Below are 22,508 nucleotides of genomic sequence, written 5' to 3'. Positions count from 1 at the left end.
TACGCTCCTCATCCTGATCAGCGTACTCTAATAAGATTGAAAAAGCAATAATATATACAAACAGAGAAATTAGTTTTATATAATTGTTATACAGCAGATATTCTTATATTTTTTTTATATGAATATATTATGTATTCATATTTAATTTTTTCATTTATATCGTTAAAAAGATATAATTACTAGATATATATATAATTTTGTCAGATTTTATTATCGCAGTACGTATTTTAATGTCGTGATCGACGAAGGAATCCAGGATGGAGAACGGATCGTCAAATGCATGTGTAATGAAATGAATACAATCACAATAATTAATCGCACATAAAGATACACAGGTAGGCATTTTATTTCGTACTTGATAGAGCTGCACAAGACAATAATTATCAGAAATGCATGTATAGACAGGTGAAGGCATGTAAACGAGACCGAGCGAATAACTTTATATATCGAACGGTATATATATATATAATACATACACACAGTTGATCACAAAGAATTTACTCTAAAAAGTTCTCGACATCTCGTGGATACATTTTCTGCTAGGCATCTAAAAATTTCGCTCAAGCGATACCTCTCAAGCAATAATGATGAAAATCTTTTCTGGTACACAAAATATTTGTGTAATTAATGCTGGAACGTGTATATATATATATATATATACACGTATATATATATAAATATTTTCCTTGGTAATAGAGCAGACTGTATACAATATGTGATCTGGGCTAATCATTTACACTAGTTTGTCGATTTCTTACCGCGTGACATCTTACGTTTAACACAAATATTTTTTTTCTATCATTTCTTTCTACATTATATATATATACGATTAAAATACCGTGTTCTGAACATAAAAATTTTTTTGTTTTTCACCACGAAGAAAAAGAGTGCTAAAAACGAAATAAAATATATTACACGCCGCTTTATTATTTGGCAGCTAATGTGCATTAACACTGTATAGTCTTGCAATAACTATGAAACTCATTCTCTCATAGAGAAATGGTCTGTACAGATAGAGGAAATTCATATGTCTACATCACTGAGAGTTATGAACGATGTAGCCACATGTGTATACAGAGAAATCGCGCAAGGGAAAAATCCGCATTTAGTTTCTTTAACTTTTTATATAATATGGAATGGATTCTCTCTCTTTCTCACTCCAAAGACGTGTTTTCACCACAAACAGCTAATGATATATATATATATATGTACATGCATATATGTACGCATGTGTACATATATAATACATATCATATATAGTTACTGACGTGTTAGAATATCGCCAGCCCGTTTTCAAATCGCTCCTTTGCATTTCAATCGCTCATCTATTTATTCTTCACGGCCTTTACATTAATAGACGGCGACGATTTCTATAAAACGAACCGAGCGCTTCCATATCAGAACCGATTTCTGTGACATGAAATTGATTTACAAACTACATCTGTTATTAGATTAATTAAAAAATATAGCTTCATAACATTAGCGAGTGTAATATAAATGCATTCATATTTAAAATGACAAGCCAGTACTGACTGCTTATTTGTTACTTGCAATCTATGTATTGCAAAAAAAGGCGCTCGGTTATTTTTATATTTTAATGTTTCTAAGGCACGATAATTTTCAAAATAATCTTTACCTCAAAACTTGATTCACATCATACAATTATATCGAGTGCAATCATTAGGTAAATAAAACTCGATATCAGGCAACTATGTTTGATGCTAAAGTGATAAAATTACGTGTGCTATAATATGACGCTACGGTGCAAATATACAGAGCTATACATTTATTTTATAAGACTGGACATAGAATCGAGGAAATTTTTTATACAATTTTCTTTTCTTTTCGGATGGGAAAATGTGCATTTTCGGATATAACATACGCATTCCAGATCTCTTGCTATTTTACAACACATTTCAAAAATTGCATCTAATGTATCATATTTTACACAACTATGTAATATAAAAGGCAGCCAAGGCACAAACTTGAGTGGCACACAAAAAAAAAAAAAAAAAAAAAAAAATACAATACTTTATCAATTTTCGTGAGCGTTAAGTTTAAAGTCGAATTTTCGCAAACTTCGAAGAAATTATGTTCGTTTCGAAGATTGATTGAAAAAGTTAAGGCGAGGTTGTTTTGCAAACGGGCTTTGCGATTTCAACGAGAAAACGAAGACTGGTGAGAGAGCGATTACAAGCTGTAAATCTAATCTTGCATTTTAAAAAACTATTCACATACATCTTACAATAATGCACATCATGCTCATTTCAAACTCGTGTTAGAGTTGAATGTGCTCGTGAAAGATCTCGTAACTCTATCATTCTAATCGGTTAGCCATTCAATAGTTTATCGACGCAAATTATGATGCACAATTGTCGCTATATAAGAAATCTTTAATTCGTCTGTATATGTCGATGAAAATTTCAGATACAATTGGATCACATTTTGCAAGAAGTAATTAATTCGGAAATAAATTCACATAGCGATTTAACATACACACGATATCTTTCCTATACTATTTTATTTTCCGATACAGGATATTTATTTCTTGATCGATTTCTTCGTGTAAAAGTCGATCCAATTAATTATCATTATATCAGACAATAAATTGTCATAATTTGAACAGGCTGAAAACGTATTTTACATTTTATCTCTTTTTTTTCTATAGTCGTCGATTATTGTCTCCATCGCTTGTATAATTGTACCATATTATGCAATACGGAATAAAGTAGCATTTCGTTGACATTAATGTTTGTACCAAACAGTATTCTGTTCAACTTGAAATTTATTCTTTCCTCGTCTCACACACACGTCATACATATTTAATATAATGCAATTGTAAGTTATAACATTTTACTCTTTCGTACTTTCCTTATCACTTAATCATTAATCAGGCAAATATCTTATTTCTTAGTACTTTCTTTTGTTTATCACGGAATAGTAATTAAGCAAGTACTTTATTCTCTTTCGTATTTTCTTTTGTTTATCACCGAATTGTAAATTTGCCAAATCGAATAGCAAAGAATCACAGCTAGGCACATATCGGCACAAACAAGTGACAGCAAACGGCAGTGAAAAAAGATAGTATTGTCTATATAGGCACTGTTAATATCTGACTGCTAACATATTCAAAGGCATCGATTAGAATCGTATTTTTGAGATACTTGATTTGTGATTACTTTGGGAACGTGATTAGAAAGAATTGTATTTCTTTGACAAAATATCACAGTGCATAAATTAAATGTATTATGCGAATATATACCGTTCTTTTTGGCACCTTTTGCAGCATATAAAAGTAACAAACAAAGTAATATCAAGAGCAACTCCAATTCGTAAAAATAACTTCTCATTCAGCAATGTATAATCTTACTAACAGATGACTTCGTCATTAAACATACACTTGTACAAACACATATACGAGTGTATACAATTTTCCCATATAGAATTTGTACAGAGTATACATAAAATTTCATATATTCATGACACATAAAACTTACCTAAATGTGTTTTCAGGAATTGTAATATGGAAAGCGTTGAATCATATGGTACATGATAATCGAGAAGAGTACAATGCAATCTATACAAAGATGGAGCAAGATCATGAATCATAAATCTTTTTCTACGAATTAATGTATGAATCGACGTTTCAATATATCATTGGACGCAGTTAACTTCCAATAGTCAACGTGAGATCAACGTCCAACGTTTTATATTGAAATACAGATCGCATCGCTTTTTCAGTAAAAGACCGCGCTACTATTATCAATTATTTTAGAGAAATTTGAGTAGATCTACATAGAGACGTAAAAGTACTTTTAAAACACACATAACAGACATAAACTTATTAGATTATCCTTTGAGAGAACAGAGAATATTTTTTTTTTTCATTTCCATAATTCGGATCCTTTACTTTCTTTATCAAGCAGCTGTAATCTCGCGTTATATTTCTTTTATCGTCACAATGAATTTTCAAATCGTCTAGAAAAAGATTTGTGGCATAAAACACTGACAAATATCTTCACAATAAGTTTCCATATAAAATAAAGTATTACGACTGATGGATAGATTTGAAAAATATTTCTTTTTTTTTACATATACCATTATACTTCTATATGTATAATTCTTTCCTTTATAACAGCCAAAGAGTTTTATAGCATCTAAATGTATTGTGTATACATTACGTGATCACGATAACTTCCAGAGATCACCTAAATATTCTTACTATTTTATATAACATTTCTCGTAACTTTTTAAGTTTCTTTTAAACGTTACATATTTTTGTTTATCTTATTTTCATGAATTTAATATTGGTATAACATAAACTTACAGCTGTAACCATTGTTAAACATGTCTCTGTGCATGGTCTCCACAACTTTCATTTATAATAATTATGGTCCTTAAACTCTTAAAAGTGCATCGAGACTAATTGTCCTTTTCTCATAATGAAGATTTTGTTGTAGGATGTGCATATTATTTATGACACTGAACTTATGGCATTATGGGGTGGACCCATTTGTATTAACACTTTATCCAACCACTGCAAAGGTCCATGCAAATGTATTTCAATCCAGCAAGGGGTTGATGTAACATCCTGCCTATGGTATTCGGCACCCCATCCTTTTACAAATGACATTCTGTGAACAAAGAAAAGTTTTTACTTTCCAGAATTATGCATATTATTACAAATTATCTTATTGCATTAAATTATCATAAATTACCTAATTGTGCACATCTTGGTTAACTCATAGACAGCTTCAAAACCATGATTTACACTTTGCGAGAGAAGCTGAGCGAATTCCTGATTGTTGAATATCTTCAACGAACATTGTGGTGGAATTTTACAAACAGTACTAGGGTGAAATCCGTGATGGTGATTGCAGTTTCTAGATTGTACAAATATTGCCGAATCAGACATACATTCGGCATAAACTTCGCCGCCAACGTAGTACAACTGCACTCCTTTGCCTATATGTCGCCTTGTATTTTCTATTGTGGAGTTTCGATTTACGTTGGATAGTTGTCCAAGGCAGAAACGATCAGAGTTGTTGCTGGGATTTGTGAAGCCATCAATATGTACTAACTGCGTCTGACAGTGAAACACCTCGCCTACTCGGCAATTTAATTCATAGTAGGCAATCGACGCCCAACAAGGTGGCTCTTGATAACACACAGCTGTAGCTGATTCGATGGGCGCACTGGTGTCCATTGCAACTGAATCTGATGATGAGGTTTGTCCAGTCTGCGAGCCATCCTCTGGCGGAAGGTAGGCCGGCGGTGGCGTCTCCGGTAATCCATTAGTACCGTACGGGCTCTGAGGATTCGGTAAAGTTGTACTCCCTGGACTTGGCACGGAACCGACAGAGGACATGGGCGATGTCGGATTGACGCCGCCAGTAGAGCTAGCGTTAAAGCCACTAGATGAGTAGGATACATTATGCGGCATGCTTGGATCAGCCAATTGTTGAAAAGGCAATAGTGAGTGGCCAGGAGCATATTCTGAGTGTCTAGGAACCAATACCGGCGGTAACACCGGGCTCTCCACTCTTTTATAGTGATAAGGATTAATACAAACTTCCTTCTGCTTGGCAGAAAATGGATATTGACATAGATCCAATGGTTTTAGTTCATGATGTGATTGAAGATCTGGCCATCGCCAGACTCTGCAGTATATCACATGCGGTAAGCCTTTGCGATGGGAAACCTGTAGTCTACCATCTAAGCTTCGAGGAATCGTTACACATTTGCTTGGTGTACCAGGACAGCTCAATGCTCGTTCCAATTCTTCAATCGCTCCTTTGCGCTTCTTCAGCTTCTTTACTAACGAATCAACTGCTTTCTCCGCCCATTTTTCTTCTTCGTCCCCTTGTTTCCATCCAAGCAATTTTTTTACAGCAGGACTGGTGAATGAGAATAAACTATTCAACGAAGACATAGGTCCAGAACTTGAAGTTCCTTCTTCATCATCCATATTCAAAAAGTAAGTATTAATTAAAAGTAATATCTACACATATTTTTGTCCACATCTATAAGAAATAATCTTTCTTCGTCAGCAATCTGAAATCATACAAATATTTCAATTTTTTTCTATTTGACTTTACAAAATTATTTTCTTTCATATCAATATTTATTATTTTTCGACTCTTAAATATTAAATACTTTTTTCCGATATATATAATTAATTACTCAAAATTCTAACAAAACTTATTTCTCAAATTGCAAAGTATTTGGAACGTTACAATAGATTTGAAATTAAAAAAAAAATTGCTTCATGATTTTCTATTATTAATATTCTATTTTTCTTAATTTTTTACTAAATTAAAATTTTTTGAATGACAAAAAGTTTTCCTCCAGGTATTGTATATAACAATAATATTCGACAAAGCGTGAATTCGGGCGCATCGTCTGTCGCCAATCCGAATTTTTGCGATGCTATTTTTATAAGAATATGTGATATTTTGGCATGTCTCCTCCCACTGCTACGTCAATTCACTGACAAAGAAAACAAAATCCCATAAATATTAGAACTTTTTTTTAAAATTGGAGAGATACCCACATGGTGAATTTAAAAACGGAAAACTGACGCGCGCGCGCGCAATATTTAGAGAATACAAGAATCAATTATAACAAATATAGTATAAAAAATTTATAATTACAAGACATAAATTATATATAAAGGAAATATATCATTTCAAGAAAAAACAAATAAGAAGCAAAGTTATATTATTTTCTGAGAGCTTCGTATTTTGTTATATCTATTCATCAACATTATTCGTCAAGCTACTCGTTTCTTTGTAAATATACGTAAAGCAAATGAAATAAATTTTTAACGTAAACACACACATATACACACACATAAATATACACAGCAAGTGTGATCCAATGAGTATTACATCGTGCGTGAGGTTAATTACGCTACAGAATGAACAGTCTCGTTGAAGAGATCGCCAAGCGGCAGGCGGTACCTCGGTAAAAAAAAACTGACGCACCGGAAGTGGAGCGCGCGCACACGTATACACACACACATGCATACACACAGATTACACTGCGCTGCGTCTGGTACGCGAAAGTACCGAGCGCGAGAGCGATACGCGCTTTCGTTCGGATATTCGTTCACTTACGCGTTGCTCCTCGGCAATTCGGCATTGTTTTTACCACGAATCTCTCTCTCTCTCTCTCTCTCCCACTCTCGCCGCCTCTCTATCGCCCTCGACGCCACGCTCTCGCCATTACGATCTCTCGCCCAGCGCAAAAAGCGCCCGTGGGGTTATCGATTGCGCTGTTCGACTACTGGGCGGCGCGGGGTGTCCGATGGCAATTCCGCGAAAGCGATGACGATAATAAAGCGCCCGCGAATCAATTTCGCACGCTGCGCCGTCTGTGCTCGCTGCTCGCGGTCCCTCGTGTCTCTCGAGCGCAGTCACTGCGCCGCAGTGTTGTTCTCGGCCAGTGTTACCAACTACTCAATGCTGAAAAGCGCTAGAATCACTTTTTAAAATCGCCCAGTCCTCTATAGAAGCGTTCAAAAAGTAGATTTTTTAAATTTATTTTTAATGATTTAGTAGTAGATTAATTTTTTTAGCATTATTGGCGTGCTCTGTTCAATTTTTAATGAGTAACAAAGATGAAACGAAGCTTTTAGTGTTTTCCGGAACGCAATTTTAGTGGATGCAATGGCGTTGCTGCACGACATGTAGGCCGGTTTTCATAGTCCGATCTTATATTTAAGGTTGCCTTAAGATCTCATTCAACCAATAAAATGATGCTATGCGGCTACTTCATTGGTTGAACGGGATGTGGAATAAATCACATTGATAACGCGCGCGATTCGGAGAATGTAAGAATAAATATAATATTTATCCGTTGGATTTTGTAGCTAAAAAAGAAGACGAAGAAAGTTGCTTTTATCAGTTTGAAGAATTAAGAATTGCTTGCATTGTACTAAAAAATTATCGATTTTTAAATTCAACTTATTGAACGCACGCAACGAATTTAATAATAATAAAAGTTCAAGCGTAAGTCTTTATTTACTAATCTAATGTTCAGTATAGAATCTTTTAAACAATATATCTTATACCGAATTTTTTATTGGTTTATCTGAGAATAGTGTATATGAAAGTGTTATAAAAATTTGGGTGATAATTATATATTTTAATTTAAAGAAATAGGCTTTGTATTATTTTGTTGTAATTAGTCATAATTAGTGCAGCATATATTAATTAATTTTAGCTTCAACTCGATATTATGAGAGGATTGATGAAAACATAATGTATAAAAAATTTAGACTTGTTCTATTACATTTATTATACTTTAAGTATTACAAATATAATATTATAAACTAATTCATATTTTGTACAGCACAATGGAAGATTCGTATTTACATGGATATGCAGTAAAATAAATTGGCAGCTCTCAAACAGTATAATCACACATTTTCATACATCACATATTAACAAGAGCGATATGCTCTGTAGTAATCTTGTCCATAGATTTGAGTCTAATGATTATGCAATATCTTGATCTTAAATAGTCATGTAAATTGTTTGACTCTAGTAACGCTATTAACCTTTGAGCTACTAGAGTTTAAAAACTAAAATTATTAATAAATAATTATATCAAATATAAATAACATTAACACTCTTTGGTCTCAAAAATATTTTAAATTTTGACTTATAGATCTTACTTCTCAATCATTTTCCAGAGTTTCCATTTTGCTGCTCTCGTCATCCAAAATAATTGTATTATGCTTTTCCGCAAATAAAATTTCTTGACTCAAGGCAGGAACTTGTTGAGAAAATTTCATAGTTGCATATAAGAAATAATCCAACGTCTTCTCTGTGCATTCTGCTATAAACCTAATAAATGGTCTCACATCTCCGGTATTTGCTAATTGCAAATTTTCATAATATTTATGACGATGTTCTTTAAGAATGATAACAGGTGGATATCCGGCTTGCATAAGAATCATGTTCATGAGCAAGCGAGATGTTCTACCATTTCCATCGACAAACGGATGTATATGTACCAATTTATAATGTGCGAGAGCCGCATATCTATGAAATAAATTTTCTGAATTAAAATTCTGAACAAAATCTTAGATAAAAATAAATGCAAGAGAAAAGATATATATAATATATATATAATAAATATAAAATTATATCTATTTACCTTACTGGATGCATTCTGATGGCTTGTTCATTATTTAACCATAATACAAACTCCTCCATCAAATAATGTATATCATCTGGACCTGGAGGTATATGGCCACCAACGTACACTTGAGTCCTTCGAAATTCACCACCTTCGACAGGATTCACATGTCCTAACACACGCCTATGTATCTCTAATATCTCTTTTATAGTAATGGACCCTACCCTGAAACATTTATATATGAATAATAATTATTAGAATAGTAATAAGGAAACTATTTTTAGATTTTGTCATAAAATTATTAGAAACTTACCTATTGACCAAGGTCGCATTGATATATTTCATGGCAGCATCTAATCCAAGAATTTCATTGTGTTCATCAATACTTTTTCCATCAACTGCAATACGTGTCTCGACTATGGCTCTTGTCTGTTCCAGATTCATAGTATTTCCTTCAATCCCAACTGTGTGATAAATATGTTGAAAGTAAGCCTCCTTTTTAACACGTATTAATGCGAGATTGTTATCAGGTATCATTAATAGTTGATTCCTTTTCTCGTCAATGCGTCTGAGCATTATTCTGTCGTGTTCCTCGACTACATGAGCTGTCCTTTGACTGTTTATCAAAGCACCTTCATGATTTGGCTTATAAGCTAAAGCACGTACATAAAACTCATTAGCTTTGATTATATTTTTCTGAGTATGCTCTAAAAACTCTCCATAATAATTCAAAATATCTGGATGCTGAGGCGCTAATGCCATGGCATGTTGGAACAATTTTATAGCTTTTGCTTGTTTTCCAGATAATTTCATTTCTAGTGCTAAATGCAAAGATGTCAGAGCCTCTGCTGTTAACGCCGCAGTGTTCGAAACTTGCACTTTATCGAGTTCGGTATTACCCAATGCAAAGGTGAGTGTGTTGTCATCGTAGACATCCAAAATATTTTTCGGTGGAAGCGGTACAAACACGTGACGGAATTCATGCTCTAAAAAAAAGAACAAGTTGTCAACTTATATTCTTATCGCAATTTGCAACATCACATAATAAATGATATTTTTATCTCACATGTCATGATAAACGACGTGGTAATAAAAACAGATATATTTATCAATTTTTGCTCACCTTCATAATTGGTGGATAAACCTTGTAGATATTGTGCCAGTAATACAGCGATGACAGCAATCGCGAGTCCAGATATAAAAACGAGGGTGACGACGAAACGGTTCTGTATCATACCGTCCGTCGCATTCTTGCGTTTGACGTTCACGTTAGCGGTCTTTGAATGGTGAAAATATATGTACTCGTAAATACACATGAATGTCGACAGAATCCTTCTTCGCAACGACTTTTGACAGATTTGAACCTGATAACAAACCGTGACATGCTTGAGAATCGTATATCGTATGTCGCTTGTACACGTTCATATGACGCAACGCCTTGCGTTCATTCCTCGCTACGAACGACAACTCGAATATATACATGTGGTACGACCTGATTGGTCGGGACTTGCGCGCTCAGCGAATTGACAATATTGCTGTTTGAATCGCGCGCGCTCGGATTCATTCCTCCGTTCAGACAGTCCGCCGTTCCGCTGTTCCATTCCATCTTCCGTCTTTTCCCGCGTATTCGTCTTGTCGCGTTTCCTCCTCACGTCTTTTCGCGTCTCATTTCCACGCTGTTATAATATTGGAACTTTCGACACTTCAATATATACAACATATGTAACGTGAGTTTATAGTATATTTTTCATTAATATTTAATTAGAATCTTTTTATTCTACTGCAGAATTGAGTAATTAATTGAGTAATTAATCTTATTTCACTTATTCTTGCAGTCGTTCCTTCTCCCCCTCTTGCCATTCCAATTTGAAGATATATCAGTTTGGTCTTTGATCGTATTCAACATCTTTTTCGTTTGAAGCGTAAATATATACTTGCTGAATCCAAACATTAATTTTACGACTGTATAACCTAATGCACTGAAATTTGTATTATCTATTTTCTTACAGTTGGAACGTAAGGCGAACGATGAACGTGGGTGCCTTTTATATTGCATTTGTGAACGAATGGATGAGAAAAACCGGCAGCTATTAGAAATGGCCGATTTTACATCGGAAAATGCAACGGTCGGCGTTGGAACATTTTTAATTAATCGCAGGTACTTATATCGATTATTATGTAAACACTAGTCACATATTGTGAATGTATTTGAGATTCTATATGTGCCAATGATATTTATTTTAATCGTACAGATTATTCTATGTATGTTATACATGAAAAATGAAACATTAAAAATAATATAAAATAGCTTTTTGATAAAAATAATTTTGCTCTAATTTGAAATAATCGAGATATTTCTAAAGTAGTAATGGATGCATTCGAGCCATTTAATGAAATTAATCTTCAGTTTTAGTAGACGTGTGTATATTTATACGATAGTAATATTTGTTAAAGAGAATAAAAAAAATTCTTATTATATCCAATCATCTAAAAAATATTTCAACTTTTACATATTCCTTCTAGCTCTTGCACTTGTAACTCGATATCGCCATGGTGGAATAAGTATTTTTTTATGAAAGCTCTCCTGAAAAATATTGCATAAATTAAAAATTGAACATTGATTGAGTTAAACGTAACTGCTTTATCAATGTTATTTTTCTAATAATGTATTGTATTAGTTATAATTTTACCTATTTTTAAGCTTTTTTTTTACATATTTTTTTGTTGAAAAATGTAAATTATTACTTTGTTTCGCGAAGTAGGCATGCTTTCGGTGCTAACACGCGAATAAGTTTGCAAAATCGAAGAACTAGGAGTTATTTCATAGTTTACTTTATTATTTCTAGAGATATCTTCGCTCTTTTCTATTTTTTTGGAATTGGTATAGGATATAGACTTTCTCGATTGATACGTTTCGTTTCTATTCATAATTGATATAAACAATTAATTGTCTCTATTATATATATGTAAAAATATAATTATGCTTTAGCATTCTTTTATAAAATACCTATATCGTCGATCTGAAATTTTATCGTCTTGACTTTTCAGAATTTGCGGTATATGAAATTGCTGAGGTGATAAAGACGGGTTCACGGTAGATGTTTCATAGCGAATTCTCTAAAGAAACGAAAAATTAACAATTGATTAAGGGATATACTGCGTGCTTATTATAATCGTAAAAATCGGAATAAAAAAGATAAAATAAAGGGAAGTCGAATTTTACAGAATTTCTCCGTTCCTCGGAAGAGCGGTTTCCGTTTCCGGAGCGGCATCGCCAGTTCCATGTCGTGGAACCGTGTAATGAGGATTGCTTGACCGACCGTTCTTGCACGTGGCCGCGTCGCATAACGATTATGCGATCAGTATTGTCAGAATTTTTGGAAGTAACGTTTCGATAATTTTCCTTCGGTGTTCTATATAAATATAGTAAAGAAATATCTGGATAATTATATATATATATATATATATATATATATATATATATATATATATATAGTTTACAATAGTATATTATTTTTAATATACGAGAAATAATTCAGTTTATAGAAGAAGTTTATATGAAAAATAATATTTTTTTATATAAAAATTTTTTTTTACATTTTTAAGCAATATATGTAGAATGTCTTATTTTTTTCATTATAATTATAACACTATAATGAATAAATATGTTTATATTATGAATAATGAAATAAATAAGGTTATTCCTTGTAAAGAACTCATAAATAAGACAAATACTTGATTTTATTTTTTCAAAAATATTCTGATTATATTATTATGAAATATTTTACAAAGAATATTTTTTTTATTGCAATTTGAAAGATTTAATTAAATTATGCTTTATGTAATATCACCTGATAGTCATGGTTGATGATGATACATTTTCAATTCGACATGTGGAATTTCGAAGGAGTCGCGGTGTTAATTGGTAAGCAGCAGCGGTTGCTTGGTGCAATTTGTGCGCTCTATTAAGATAAAAAATATAAATTAGAATATGAATTATTATAACATAACAGTACTTTCTTGTAAAATAAATTTCACATCGTTTGGTATTATTTTTACTTGATATTATACATGCCGCCGATTTCCCCGTACTTTCGTCTTATTAATTCAGCTTCGACAGTGGTCACATTTGTTCGCATTACCGTTGCAATCTCGCTTACTATCTACAATAATCAACAATGTAATCATCTTACACAGGCATTTCGTATAGCGTCACTAATTGGTGCAAATTTTAAGGTTGATCAAAAAAATTACAAAGTATGTGGTGATAAAATAGAAAATTTAGTACATAATGTTGCTAATAATAATACACAAGAGGGACACTTAATATAGAAATAAGTTAGAATCTAAAAATGTAATATTATAGGTAATAAAAACATTTAAAAAAAATTAGATTAAAACATTTAGAAAAGTTTGCAATTTTAAAAAAAGTCATTATGAAATATCTATAAACAAGGTGTTTACTTCCTAGGAAAACCGGGAACATTCAGGGATTTCTTTTGTATCTGGAAAAATTAGGGAAGTTTTATGGAATTTTATTAGGATTCAGAAAATTTTTCTGAAAATTCTTTTTTTGATAATTTTGCTTTTCATCTTGTAAACAGTCAGCTGCATGCCTATGTGAAACTGGCGTTTTACTTTGTGGAAACTTATTAATTGTTGAGAGTTTTGGCTTTATTTTTAATAAAGTATTTTTTTTAAATTCTTGATAAAATTAAACAAATAATTGCGATTATTAAATAAAAAAAATAGCTGCAAACAAACTGATTGTGGGATGTCAAGCAGTTTACTGTATCTTGCTTTGTTCGTTGACAATTTTTTTAGCATTTCTTATCAGATCTTAAGCGCTTGAAAATTCTGATTTTACAAAAAGTTCTATGTGTAAAAATTATTCCAATATATTTATTAAATAAATTAGATTAGGAGACACCAATACAGGTACTGATTGTGAGATAAGACCCTAGTCATATTTTGAATGTTGTATCGACTTTAAATGAGATTTTGTGTTATTTTTTGTGTCTGCAATCATACTTTTTAAACAAAGTTCTAGATATGCGTAAAAATTATTAGATGATTTATTAAACAAATTAAATACCGAAACGTCGGTATAACATAAATGTTATTTACGTCTAGTCTCTTGAGCAATCTAATTTATATAATTATCTAATATAATATTCTAATAATTTTTGGGCATAAAATTTTTTGTAGAACTATTGCAACACTCTCAAGTGCTTAAAAGCTGGCAAGAATGCTAAAAAAATTGTCGAAGGATAAAGTAAGACAACGTGAAATTTTAGACACCCTGATAAAGTATAATATGTATAACGAAAGGAAATAATTAAAATATATTATAAAAATAGATATAATAGAATAGAAATAGATATAGATAATAAATAATAATAAATATAGATAATAGATAAAGATAATAGAAATAATTATAATAGAGTAAATTGTATAAAACTAGAAACATTAAAAATAATATTATTTCCATACAGAGAGAATGTACCACGTATTTTCTATATATTGTCTTCTTTGAATTTTTTCTATTATTACTATCAAGGATTATGAATCTTGTACATTACCACGAGATGATCGGAAATGTTCAAGTCTTCTTCAAAACAAAGATTGCTCTTCGACGACGATGCGAGAATCCACGGATGATCAAGAATCTCTCGAATGGTGATTCTCTCGCGAGCTAATGGAACGAGCAAGCGGTTTATCAAGTTCCTACACTCGATCGATGTTTGGCACATAGCTTTTTCTTGGATCGATGTCAAGCCCCTGTTGATCTGAATCATCAATCTCCGTCGACGTTCCTCCGACGATGTCCATTCATCGCGGGGACACAGAAATGGAAGTCGACCAATTGTCATTCCGTACAGAACGACTCCTCTGCTTGTCATATTGTTGTATAATATTTAATGTCGCAGCATTAGTATGCTATAATAATTGGTATTATAATAATTGAAATGCAAAACGATCCAAGTGTATTTTTAACGCTTTATACACGTGTGACTTTTATGAATGGTTTAAAGAAAAATATTTAAAAGAAACTTTTACAAAACTTGCAAATATTTCTATCATGTATAATATATCTATTTACAGGCTCCATAAATCTACTTCCGGCCCATATCGTTTACCCACGACAAAGAGTTCGGGAGCAGCATACTCCGGGGATCCGCAGTGCGTTCGCAGAGGATCATCGCTGGCGTAAATGTTGCTGAGACCGAAATCTACAATTACAGAAAACATCATCGGTGAGTGCTTTTTACAAAAAAATTTTTTATAATCTTCGACTGCTATTAAAATTAGATTGTGACATTATAATACTCTATATCAAACCAAATGCGTGTATATAAATTACGTATTAATGTACATAAAAAAATAAATACATAGTACATAGTAAAAATAAATAATAATAAATTGAAAAGTAAAAGGGCTATTTTATTTTTTTTATAAGTAGAAAAAATATCTACAAAATTACATAGTATTTCGCATTCTATTCAATTCTTTTGTGAAATATCTGCGTAGGGATCTGATTCGCCATAGCAGTCAAAGATCATTAAAAATAACGGGCATCGTATTTCTGCATAATTATATAAATTGCGGCCAATTTTATCGCAAGTGCAATTTTTTATGCGGATTTTTGCCAGGCACAAGCAGATCTGATTTCACGCTCGAAAATCAAGGGTCACGCGAGCGGAAACATTATAGTCGAGATTTTCGCGGTATACACGCTAATCTACGCGGTTCGATCGATGGCGATTGCTACAATCGCTGTGACTATAACGTTTTTTTGTCTGGCGCGATATGTTTGGATATACAACACACGTCTGTCTCTTACCCACTATCTTGATATGTTCCTTGCGCTCGTCTTGTAGCACGATATTCTCCATTTTGAGATCTCTGCAACAAAATTACAAACGTCTTTTGATAGGCTGCAGAAATTTAAAACAGTTGATTATTCCTTATATAAATAAAATGTTATTATCAGTGTACTTTATAGAAACAATATTTTTAATTGATAGCGACAATTTATTTCTTAATTCTAACGATAAATACTTTAATGAAGATGATATAATTCTTTAGATAATGTTACGATATATTGATAATTCTTAAAGAAAAATCTAAGAGAACTTACTCTTTCTTATAACTTTTTAAAGCTCAATATTTTAAATATTTTTATGACTAAATTTTGACTTAAGTCTTTAAATGATGCACTTTGATTGAAATAAATATGAAAGTTTCGCTTTTTAATTATATTTCATATTATCTTACATATAACTTTAGTTAAAAAAGTAGAATTTAGTTTGATTAAAGAAAGTACTAATTGATATTGAGATTAAATATTTTGTAACTCTTACAATTAGAATTTTTCGAAATATTTCGTTTTCTAGGATCATAATTTTTTTAGATTTAGTGTCCCTCCAAGAAGATAACATACAGATTCTGCGATAATTGCACGAGTGTATGCGGAAAAAAATTCGCGCTGTATGTATATGCAAGCGTATATATGCGTGTGCAGTTTGCGCGATCACGTAGCGCGTTCACGAGATTAACGCTCTCGGCGCAAGAACCCCGTGGCCCTGACCATCGCGCGAAGGTCTCTTTGCTCGTATCACCGTCTACGAGCGCAACTCGCGGACCTTGCAAATTGTCGTTTCATCGGCATGACGATGTCTTGACCTCTCCATGGTGTCGGGTTCTCTCGTTTCTCGATCTCGTATATCCTTGACGAGATGTCAGCGTCGAAGAGCTGTCGAAATTTCACGGTGTATCTTGGATTCACTTCTTATGCAAATTTAACTGTTCGCGTCAGTGTTATTACAAAATTTGTATTATATTTTTTTCAAAACTAAATGACAGAAATAATTCTCTGTATCAATCGAATATAAAGCTCATAAAATGTAGTAATTCATCTTCTTCTTTGACAGGTATCTTTTTTCAGACTTTTGATTCTAATAAGATCGTTAAGAAAATATTTCTATATTAATAAAAGAAATTAGAATTATAGATGAACAGCGTAATTGAAAGATTTAGTATAATTGGAAAAATCAGAACATTTCGATCGAGCATCCTTCAAGCTTATCAATACAAGAAAGAATTCGCGATATCGAAGCTTCGAGATAAAACCTAAGCTGTCACCGGGATCAGACGGCAACGACCCTGTAGCTTATCCGTGGCAGAGACCTTGGGACCTTGAAACGCATCATTAAAATCGCATCGCCGCGATGCGAGAGAGGAGCCAGCGTGCGCTTTGGGTGTCGCTAATAAGTAATAAAAGAGGACTCGCTCCTCAGAACACGTGCCCGCGGCGAGGTTAATACCGTCACGGGATGCGAGACGCGCTCATCGGGATCGTTACTCGTTGGCAGGATCTAGAACACGTCCACGGTATTTTTCTTCATTCTCGACTGCTGGCCATCTCCCATTCGAATTTCGAATCGTTCGAATACCGTGAATGAACTCTCGCTCCAGGATATTCACCCAAAGAAAAGCTAGGGAACGGAATGATGAACGGTTTCTTCGAGGTGTCTTTCGATATTAATTTGACGGTCAGTTTATCTGCTTTTTTATTATACGCAGCGATTATATTGAGTATTAATAAAAGAGAAGACAAACATTTAAAATAAGATAGAAATTTAAGAAAAAATTATATACAATTTTGATCTCTCTTTTTCAAGAAAAATATAAAAAATTTTAAACGTGTAACGCGCGCGTGATCTAAGTATATAATTTTTTGTGTTTATATTACTGGGGACACACAAATAAAAATTCTAATAATAAGTATAAATAAGATAAACATAAATAAATAAAATTAAGTATCTCACTTTATGGAGATAATTCTCTATTTCGTATTCTCTAATTAATTACGCAAAATCAATTAATGCGTAACTAATCGGTTAATTAATATCCATGCATGTAAAATCATACAGAATATTACATAATTATTGGTTAATTTTATAATTAGATTTTATTATTAGACAGGGACCAATATCATTGAATAACGTCGAACATAAAACATCAATTAAATATCAAGATAACCAAAAAGCAATCAATATTTCGATCATTAAAACACGTTACTCCGATATCATGAATATCAGGTTCGAGCATCGAGCGCGGCCTCCGAGCGATGCGTTTCTACTGCATCCTCGATTGCTGCGGGATAATAGTCGAAACGACCCTGAAGCCGAGGCCACGGTTGTTCGTTGGCCTGGGCGATTACGTTTCTTTTATATTGTCGTAGAAGTGCTGCGCGGCGGCGGTCTGGGAACGCGCGTTCGCGACAAACTTTCGCGACAAATCGCGCGAGATCCGATTAAAGCTCCGCCGCTCGTCCTGTGCTCGCGCTCGCAATCGCGAGAACATAATTGCCGGCGTAAAGCGACAGGTGGTCTCACGGACTTGATAAGAAAAGAAAAGAAAAGAAAAGAAATAAATAAGAGGCAAAAGAAAAAGAGCGAGATGTGCACGCCCCGCACCTCGAGATTGTGTTAACGATCGTCCTCTCTTCTCTCATCTCCTCTCGCTCTGAAAATAAATTCGCGCAGTCCGTGACAAAAGTGATCGATGGACGCGACGATCCAGATATTCCTGCTGATCCACGGACGGACGAGATCCACTCACGATTATGAGATGGAGCCACGCGTTGCATTGGAGGAAAGTTGCATTCTATGTAGGAAATACTTAAGAACTGTAAATAGATAAAAATTTTCCGAGTGTTTCTTTCTAATGTGATTTGCTAATTAATTATATTTATTGCCTATATATTAATGTACAATCGTGTTTTCGTTAAACTTTGAATGTAAATAATTCGCAAATGTAACTATTTTAGGGGAAATATTACTCCTGTAAATCTATTTATTCTGTAACACGCCATATGCAGGTTTTACGAATTTACTGCTAATTGACAGTTATCTTTTACGTATCGCCGGACAAGATGATAGCATCACCTACGTGCACGCTCCGGCGCGGTCGCGTTTACCTCCACGCGCTCGTAAACGCTCGCGAGGCAGGAGCGATGCATTCGCTTGCCTCGGTTGCAAGCGCGCATCCGTAAATACTTAAAATTTAATTGCCGGCCGTGACCGTTACGTCGCAGCAGCTTATTTCGGTCTTAATAACCCGGGTCCACACATTGAGCTTTCGCGCGATTGAGCGGGGTCATGTCCGTGTTACGAGTCGCGAACATCGTCGAAACGAAAATGGAGAGAATCGCGCGGAATCGAGAGTGCACGTGGAACGTTTGAAGCGAACGATTTATCGTTCCTCCCGCGCATAAATATTCGATGCGCGGCGCCGCATTGATACGCGCGCCTGAGCGCCGCGGAATAATAGATAACGAGATATTTGGGATGCGACGCTCGAGGCGAGGTTTTAATAAACCGACCGGATCCGCGCGATAAACCGGTCCGCGCGCGCGCGGTTGATGCGTGCGGAAAATAATTCGAAGAGTTCGGCGGAAAAAAACGTGTAAACACGTTTACGCCTTCTTTTGCATCAGACATATAGTCGCCGATAGAATCGTTACCGAGGAATATTTTTATTTTAACGTTTTAAAGATTCTTTACTAGAGAACTTTATAGGGAACTCTATTACAATCGCGTTTAACATTCAAAATTATAATAGACATAATTATATCCTGAAATTCTAAATCTGAGAAAGAGAAATCAGAGTTATTTTCGTTAGACTTAAAAGTTCAAAAAAATGATATAATATGTATAATATGTGGTAGAGAGTTTCATATTTCAAGTGGCGATTGAAAAAACATGCTTCTTAAAGTTGATGAAAATTTTATAAAATTACTTATACATCAATGAATCTACGCTCCTTGGGTACGTTGATGAAGATCGTGCCGCTATATAACGCATCGTCGGTTCGTCGACCGTAACCCGCATGTTTGACGTGTGTCTCTTATTTTTCCAGCTGGCACCTCGCGCCGATTTCAAGCCGTAAACAGTGGAACAAACGGGTTCGCGACTTATCTCATATTAAGATACGTGTCGTTTATTAGCGTGTCGATATGCTCGCGATGTGTTTATCGCCTTGAACGATGTTGGGATTCTTTTTGCCCGAATATCAACGGCAGTGACCGCGCGTTGAGAACGCTTATTCGCAGCTATTTTCAATTTTTTTGCCGTTAAAAAAAATTCATGTAGGTATTTAACTAAAATTAAAAATGACGCAACTACCGAGGGTTGAGACGCATGCCACTTTTTCTGCTTAAACTTACTTTTAATTCTAATTAACAACATATTCAAAGGTATTGGCTACTAATATTGCTTACTAATCAGTATAAAATCTTCATTGCTTTTACACTCTGATCATGTAATTTTCCGTTATTACACGGTAAAACAATACTAATGTTAATTAGCAGTTATTTCGTATTAGCGCTTTAGAATTATTAAGGTTTTATCTTAATAATGTAATATCGGGAGATTCTGTGACTACTGTGCAAAAAACTAATAATGTAATATAGTCATTAAAGTCGAGATGAATTTTACTTACAATAAAATGTTGCGAACGTAACGAGCAAATGAATGAATGGTATGCAAAGGGACCAGAATTGCAATTAGTGCAGTAAATACATTAAAGTCGTATAGCATCAACTTTTACAATATTATATTTATATTTATTTTGATAAAAATCCGAATTGTTCGATTTTTCTCTTCTTGGCAGAATTAAGCGATTGCAAAACTATGTATTTACATAGTTTTAAGTGCATAAAAAGATAAATAATGCGTGATTAGGGTTGCGCTGGAAGAGTGGAAGGATTAAATATCTCTCGCAGGTAATCGGCGTGATATCGCGATTCGTGTGTTGCCAGTGCATCGTGCGGCTCTCGATCTCCTCGCGCTTTTTTTTTGCCCTTAGCAGGGGCCACGATGTGTGGGCGGAAGGGATCCGGCCAGACGGGGTCATCGGCCATTCCTGCGTTTCGCCCTTCTCGCGTACAGACACGCATTGTCGTGGCCATATAGCCGCGAGTCCTCCATCGCATGTGTAAATCAAATTCTAAATTTTTCAAAAAGAAAAAATATAAACTCTTTAATTTATTATTAGATCGCAAAATATACGAGAAAATATGATAGAAAAAAAAAATTTCAAACTTATGTCTTCCTTTTAGATAGGTTTGATCTTTTTATAATGTACCACTTATAAAACAGAGTTATGATTGTAAAATGTATAAAAAAAAAAGTATCGTTAAGTTAAGGTGGCTCTACGAAAATATAATAATTTTTTGGCTCTACAGAAAAAATTCTTAGGCTCTACATCAGAAATAACTCTACATCGTAAGAAAAAAAAATTGTTTTCCTAGGATCTATTTATAAAAAGAAGAAAAGTAAAACCACCTCATTTTATGACTGTTTATCTTCATTATTTCACTGGCCCTTAGGGATAACGGTTATCGCTCCATGTATCAGGTTCAAACGGTTGTTCTAAGCCAAACTCTAGCTAGGACCTTGATCGCTCATATAAAGAACGGCTTCTACAAGATGACATGTAATCTATGGGCTACAAGGGTTCCGACGAGAGGTTAAAGGCGGGACGCTTTTCGAATACCGCGAGAATTATTGTCGGTGAAGCGGTTTAATTTTCAAACGCGTTTGCGGTCGTTTCGGCACGAGCTGTAATTTCCGTACCGCACCATCGTGGGTGGCGTGACGCGAAATCGGTGGTATGTATACCGAGGCGGTAACGGTAGCGATAAAAATATGCCGCGTCTCCTGATGCTTTACGATTATTGTCAGCATCACGACTAGAGTTGGAAATACCTGAGGGCAAAGGTTTATCGTGACTTTTTCGCGTTGAATCGCAACGATCGCGCAATTATGCGGCGGTGTAAAAAATATGAATAAACGAGGCTCATAAAAATAAAGTTCCGCGATAAATCTAATAATCAGATGATAAATATTTTCTGCCTTTACGAAAGATTCTTAACAACGAAAATTTTTCTCCGTAAATTATAATATATAACTGAACATTAATATATATATATATTTTAACGCGTGAAATGCCCATCAATTGTTTGTTAAAAATATGAAGAACAAGAGATAATAGCATTACTTTTAAGTATAATATATTACACATAAAATTACTAAAAAGTAATTTTTATTCAACATAAATTATTATTAGAAAATAGTTTCTCTTTTAGATGAAAAATTAATGTTATTTAATATTCGATGGCACATTTCTATTTTTGAGTACAACTTGCTGAATTCGTAACGTCATTAAGTTTTCAAAAAAACATGCGCATTAAACTCGTGATGTCGAGTATAATTTAGTAGAGTGTCGAGTGGATTCAATAAACAGAATGAACAAGACGTTCGATGAACCCGACGATGACGCGCATCCATCGA

General features: G+C 33.9%; 3 protein-coding genes across 5 annotated transcripts in view; all 3 read right to left on the bottom strand.

The window, feature by feature from the left end:
- Positions 1–969: 969 nt before the first annotated feature.
- On the bottom strand, positions 970–7,425 carry Mad (mothers against decapentaplegic homolog 1). Of its 3 annotated transcripts, none has more exons than XM_072899251.1 (3): positions 7,119–7,425; positions 4,719–6,054; positions 970–4,634 (listed from the first exon to the last, which is right to left on the bottom strand). In XM_072899251.1, the coding sequence occupies exons 2-3, from the start codon at positions 5,966–5,968 to the stop codon at positions 4,475–4,477; spliced, it is 1,410 nt and encodes a 469-aa protein (XP_072755352.1). In that variant the 5' UTR covers positions 5,969–6,054; positions 7,119–7,425; the 3' UTR covers positions 970–4,474. The 3 variants fall into 3 exon arrangements, with proteins under 3 accessions (XP_072755352.1, XP_072755353.1, XP_072755354.1); XM_072899252.1 differs by lacking the exon at positions 7,119–7,425 and adding an exon at positions 6,853–7,100; XM_072899253.1 differs by lacking the exon at positions 7,119–7,425 and adding an exon at positions 6,891–7,100.
- An 852-nt stretch (positions 7,426–8,277) lies between these two features.
- On the bottom strand, positions 8,278–10,609 carry Fic (FIC domain protein adenylyltransferase). Its single transcript, XM_072899234.1, has 5 exons — positions 10,271–10,609; positions 9,461–10,133; positions 9,166–9,372; positions 8,681–9,050; positions 8,278–8,587 (listed from the first exon to the last, which is right to left on the bottom strand). The coding sequence occupies exons 1-4, from the start codon at positions 10,461–10,463 to the stop codon at positions 8,684–8,686; spliced, it is 1,440 nt and encodes a 479-aa protein (XP_072755335.1). The 5' UTR covers positions 10,464–10,609; the 3' UTR covers positions 8,278–8,587; positions 8,681–8,683.
- A 1,044-nt stretch (positions 10,610–11,653) lies between these two features.
- LOC140669607 (MAP/microtubule affinity-regulating kinase 3-like) overlaps positions 11,654–22,508 on the bottom strand; it is a 204,950-nt gene continuing 194,095 nt past the window's right edge. The window contains exons 4-12 of the mRNA XM_072899606.1: positions 15,992–16,053; positions 15,251–15,380; positions 14,730–15,039; positions 13,207–13,310; positions 12,999–13,109; positions 12,371–12,560; positions 12,155–12,264; positions 11,893–12,067; positions 11,654–11,731 (exon numbers count right to left, since the gene is read on the bottom strand). Coding sequence (XP_072755707.1) covers positions 11,654–11,731; positions 11,893–12,067; positions 12,155–12,264; positions 12,371–12,560; positions 12,999–13,109; positions 13,207–13,310; positions 14,730–15,039; positions 15,251–15,380; positions 15,992–16,053 — 1,270 coding nt within the window. The remainder of the gene's footprint in view (positions 11,732–11,892; positions 12,068–12,154; positions 12,265–12,370; positions 12,561–12,998; positions 13,110–13,206; positions 13,311–14,729; positions 15,040–15,250; positions 15,381–15,991; positions 16,054–22,508) is intronic.

Source organism: Anoplolepis gracilipes, chromosome 9 (assembly GCF_047496725.1).
Source record: "Anoplolepis gracilipes chromosome 9, ASM4749672v1, whole genome shotgun sequence".
Classification (NCBI taxonomy): Eukaryota; Metazoa; Arthropoda; class Insecta; order Hymenoptera; family Formicidae; genus Anoplolepis; species Anoplolepis gracilipes.
This window is presented reverse-complemented; position numbering and strand designations above follow the sequence as displayed.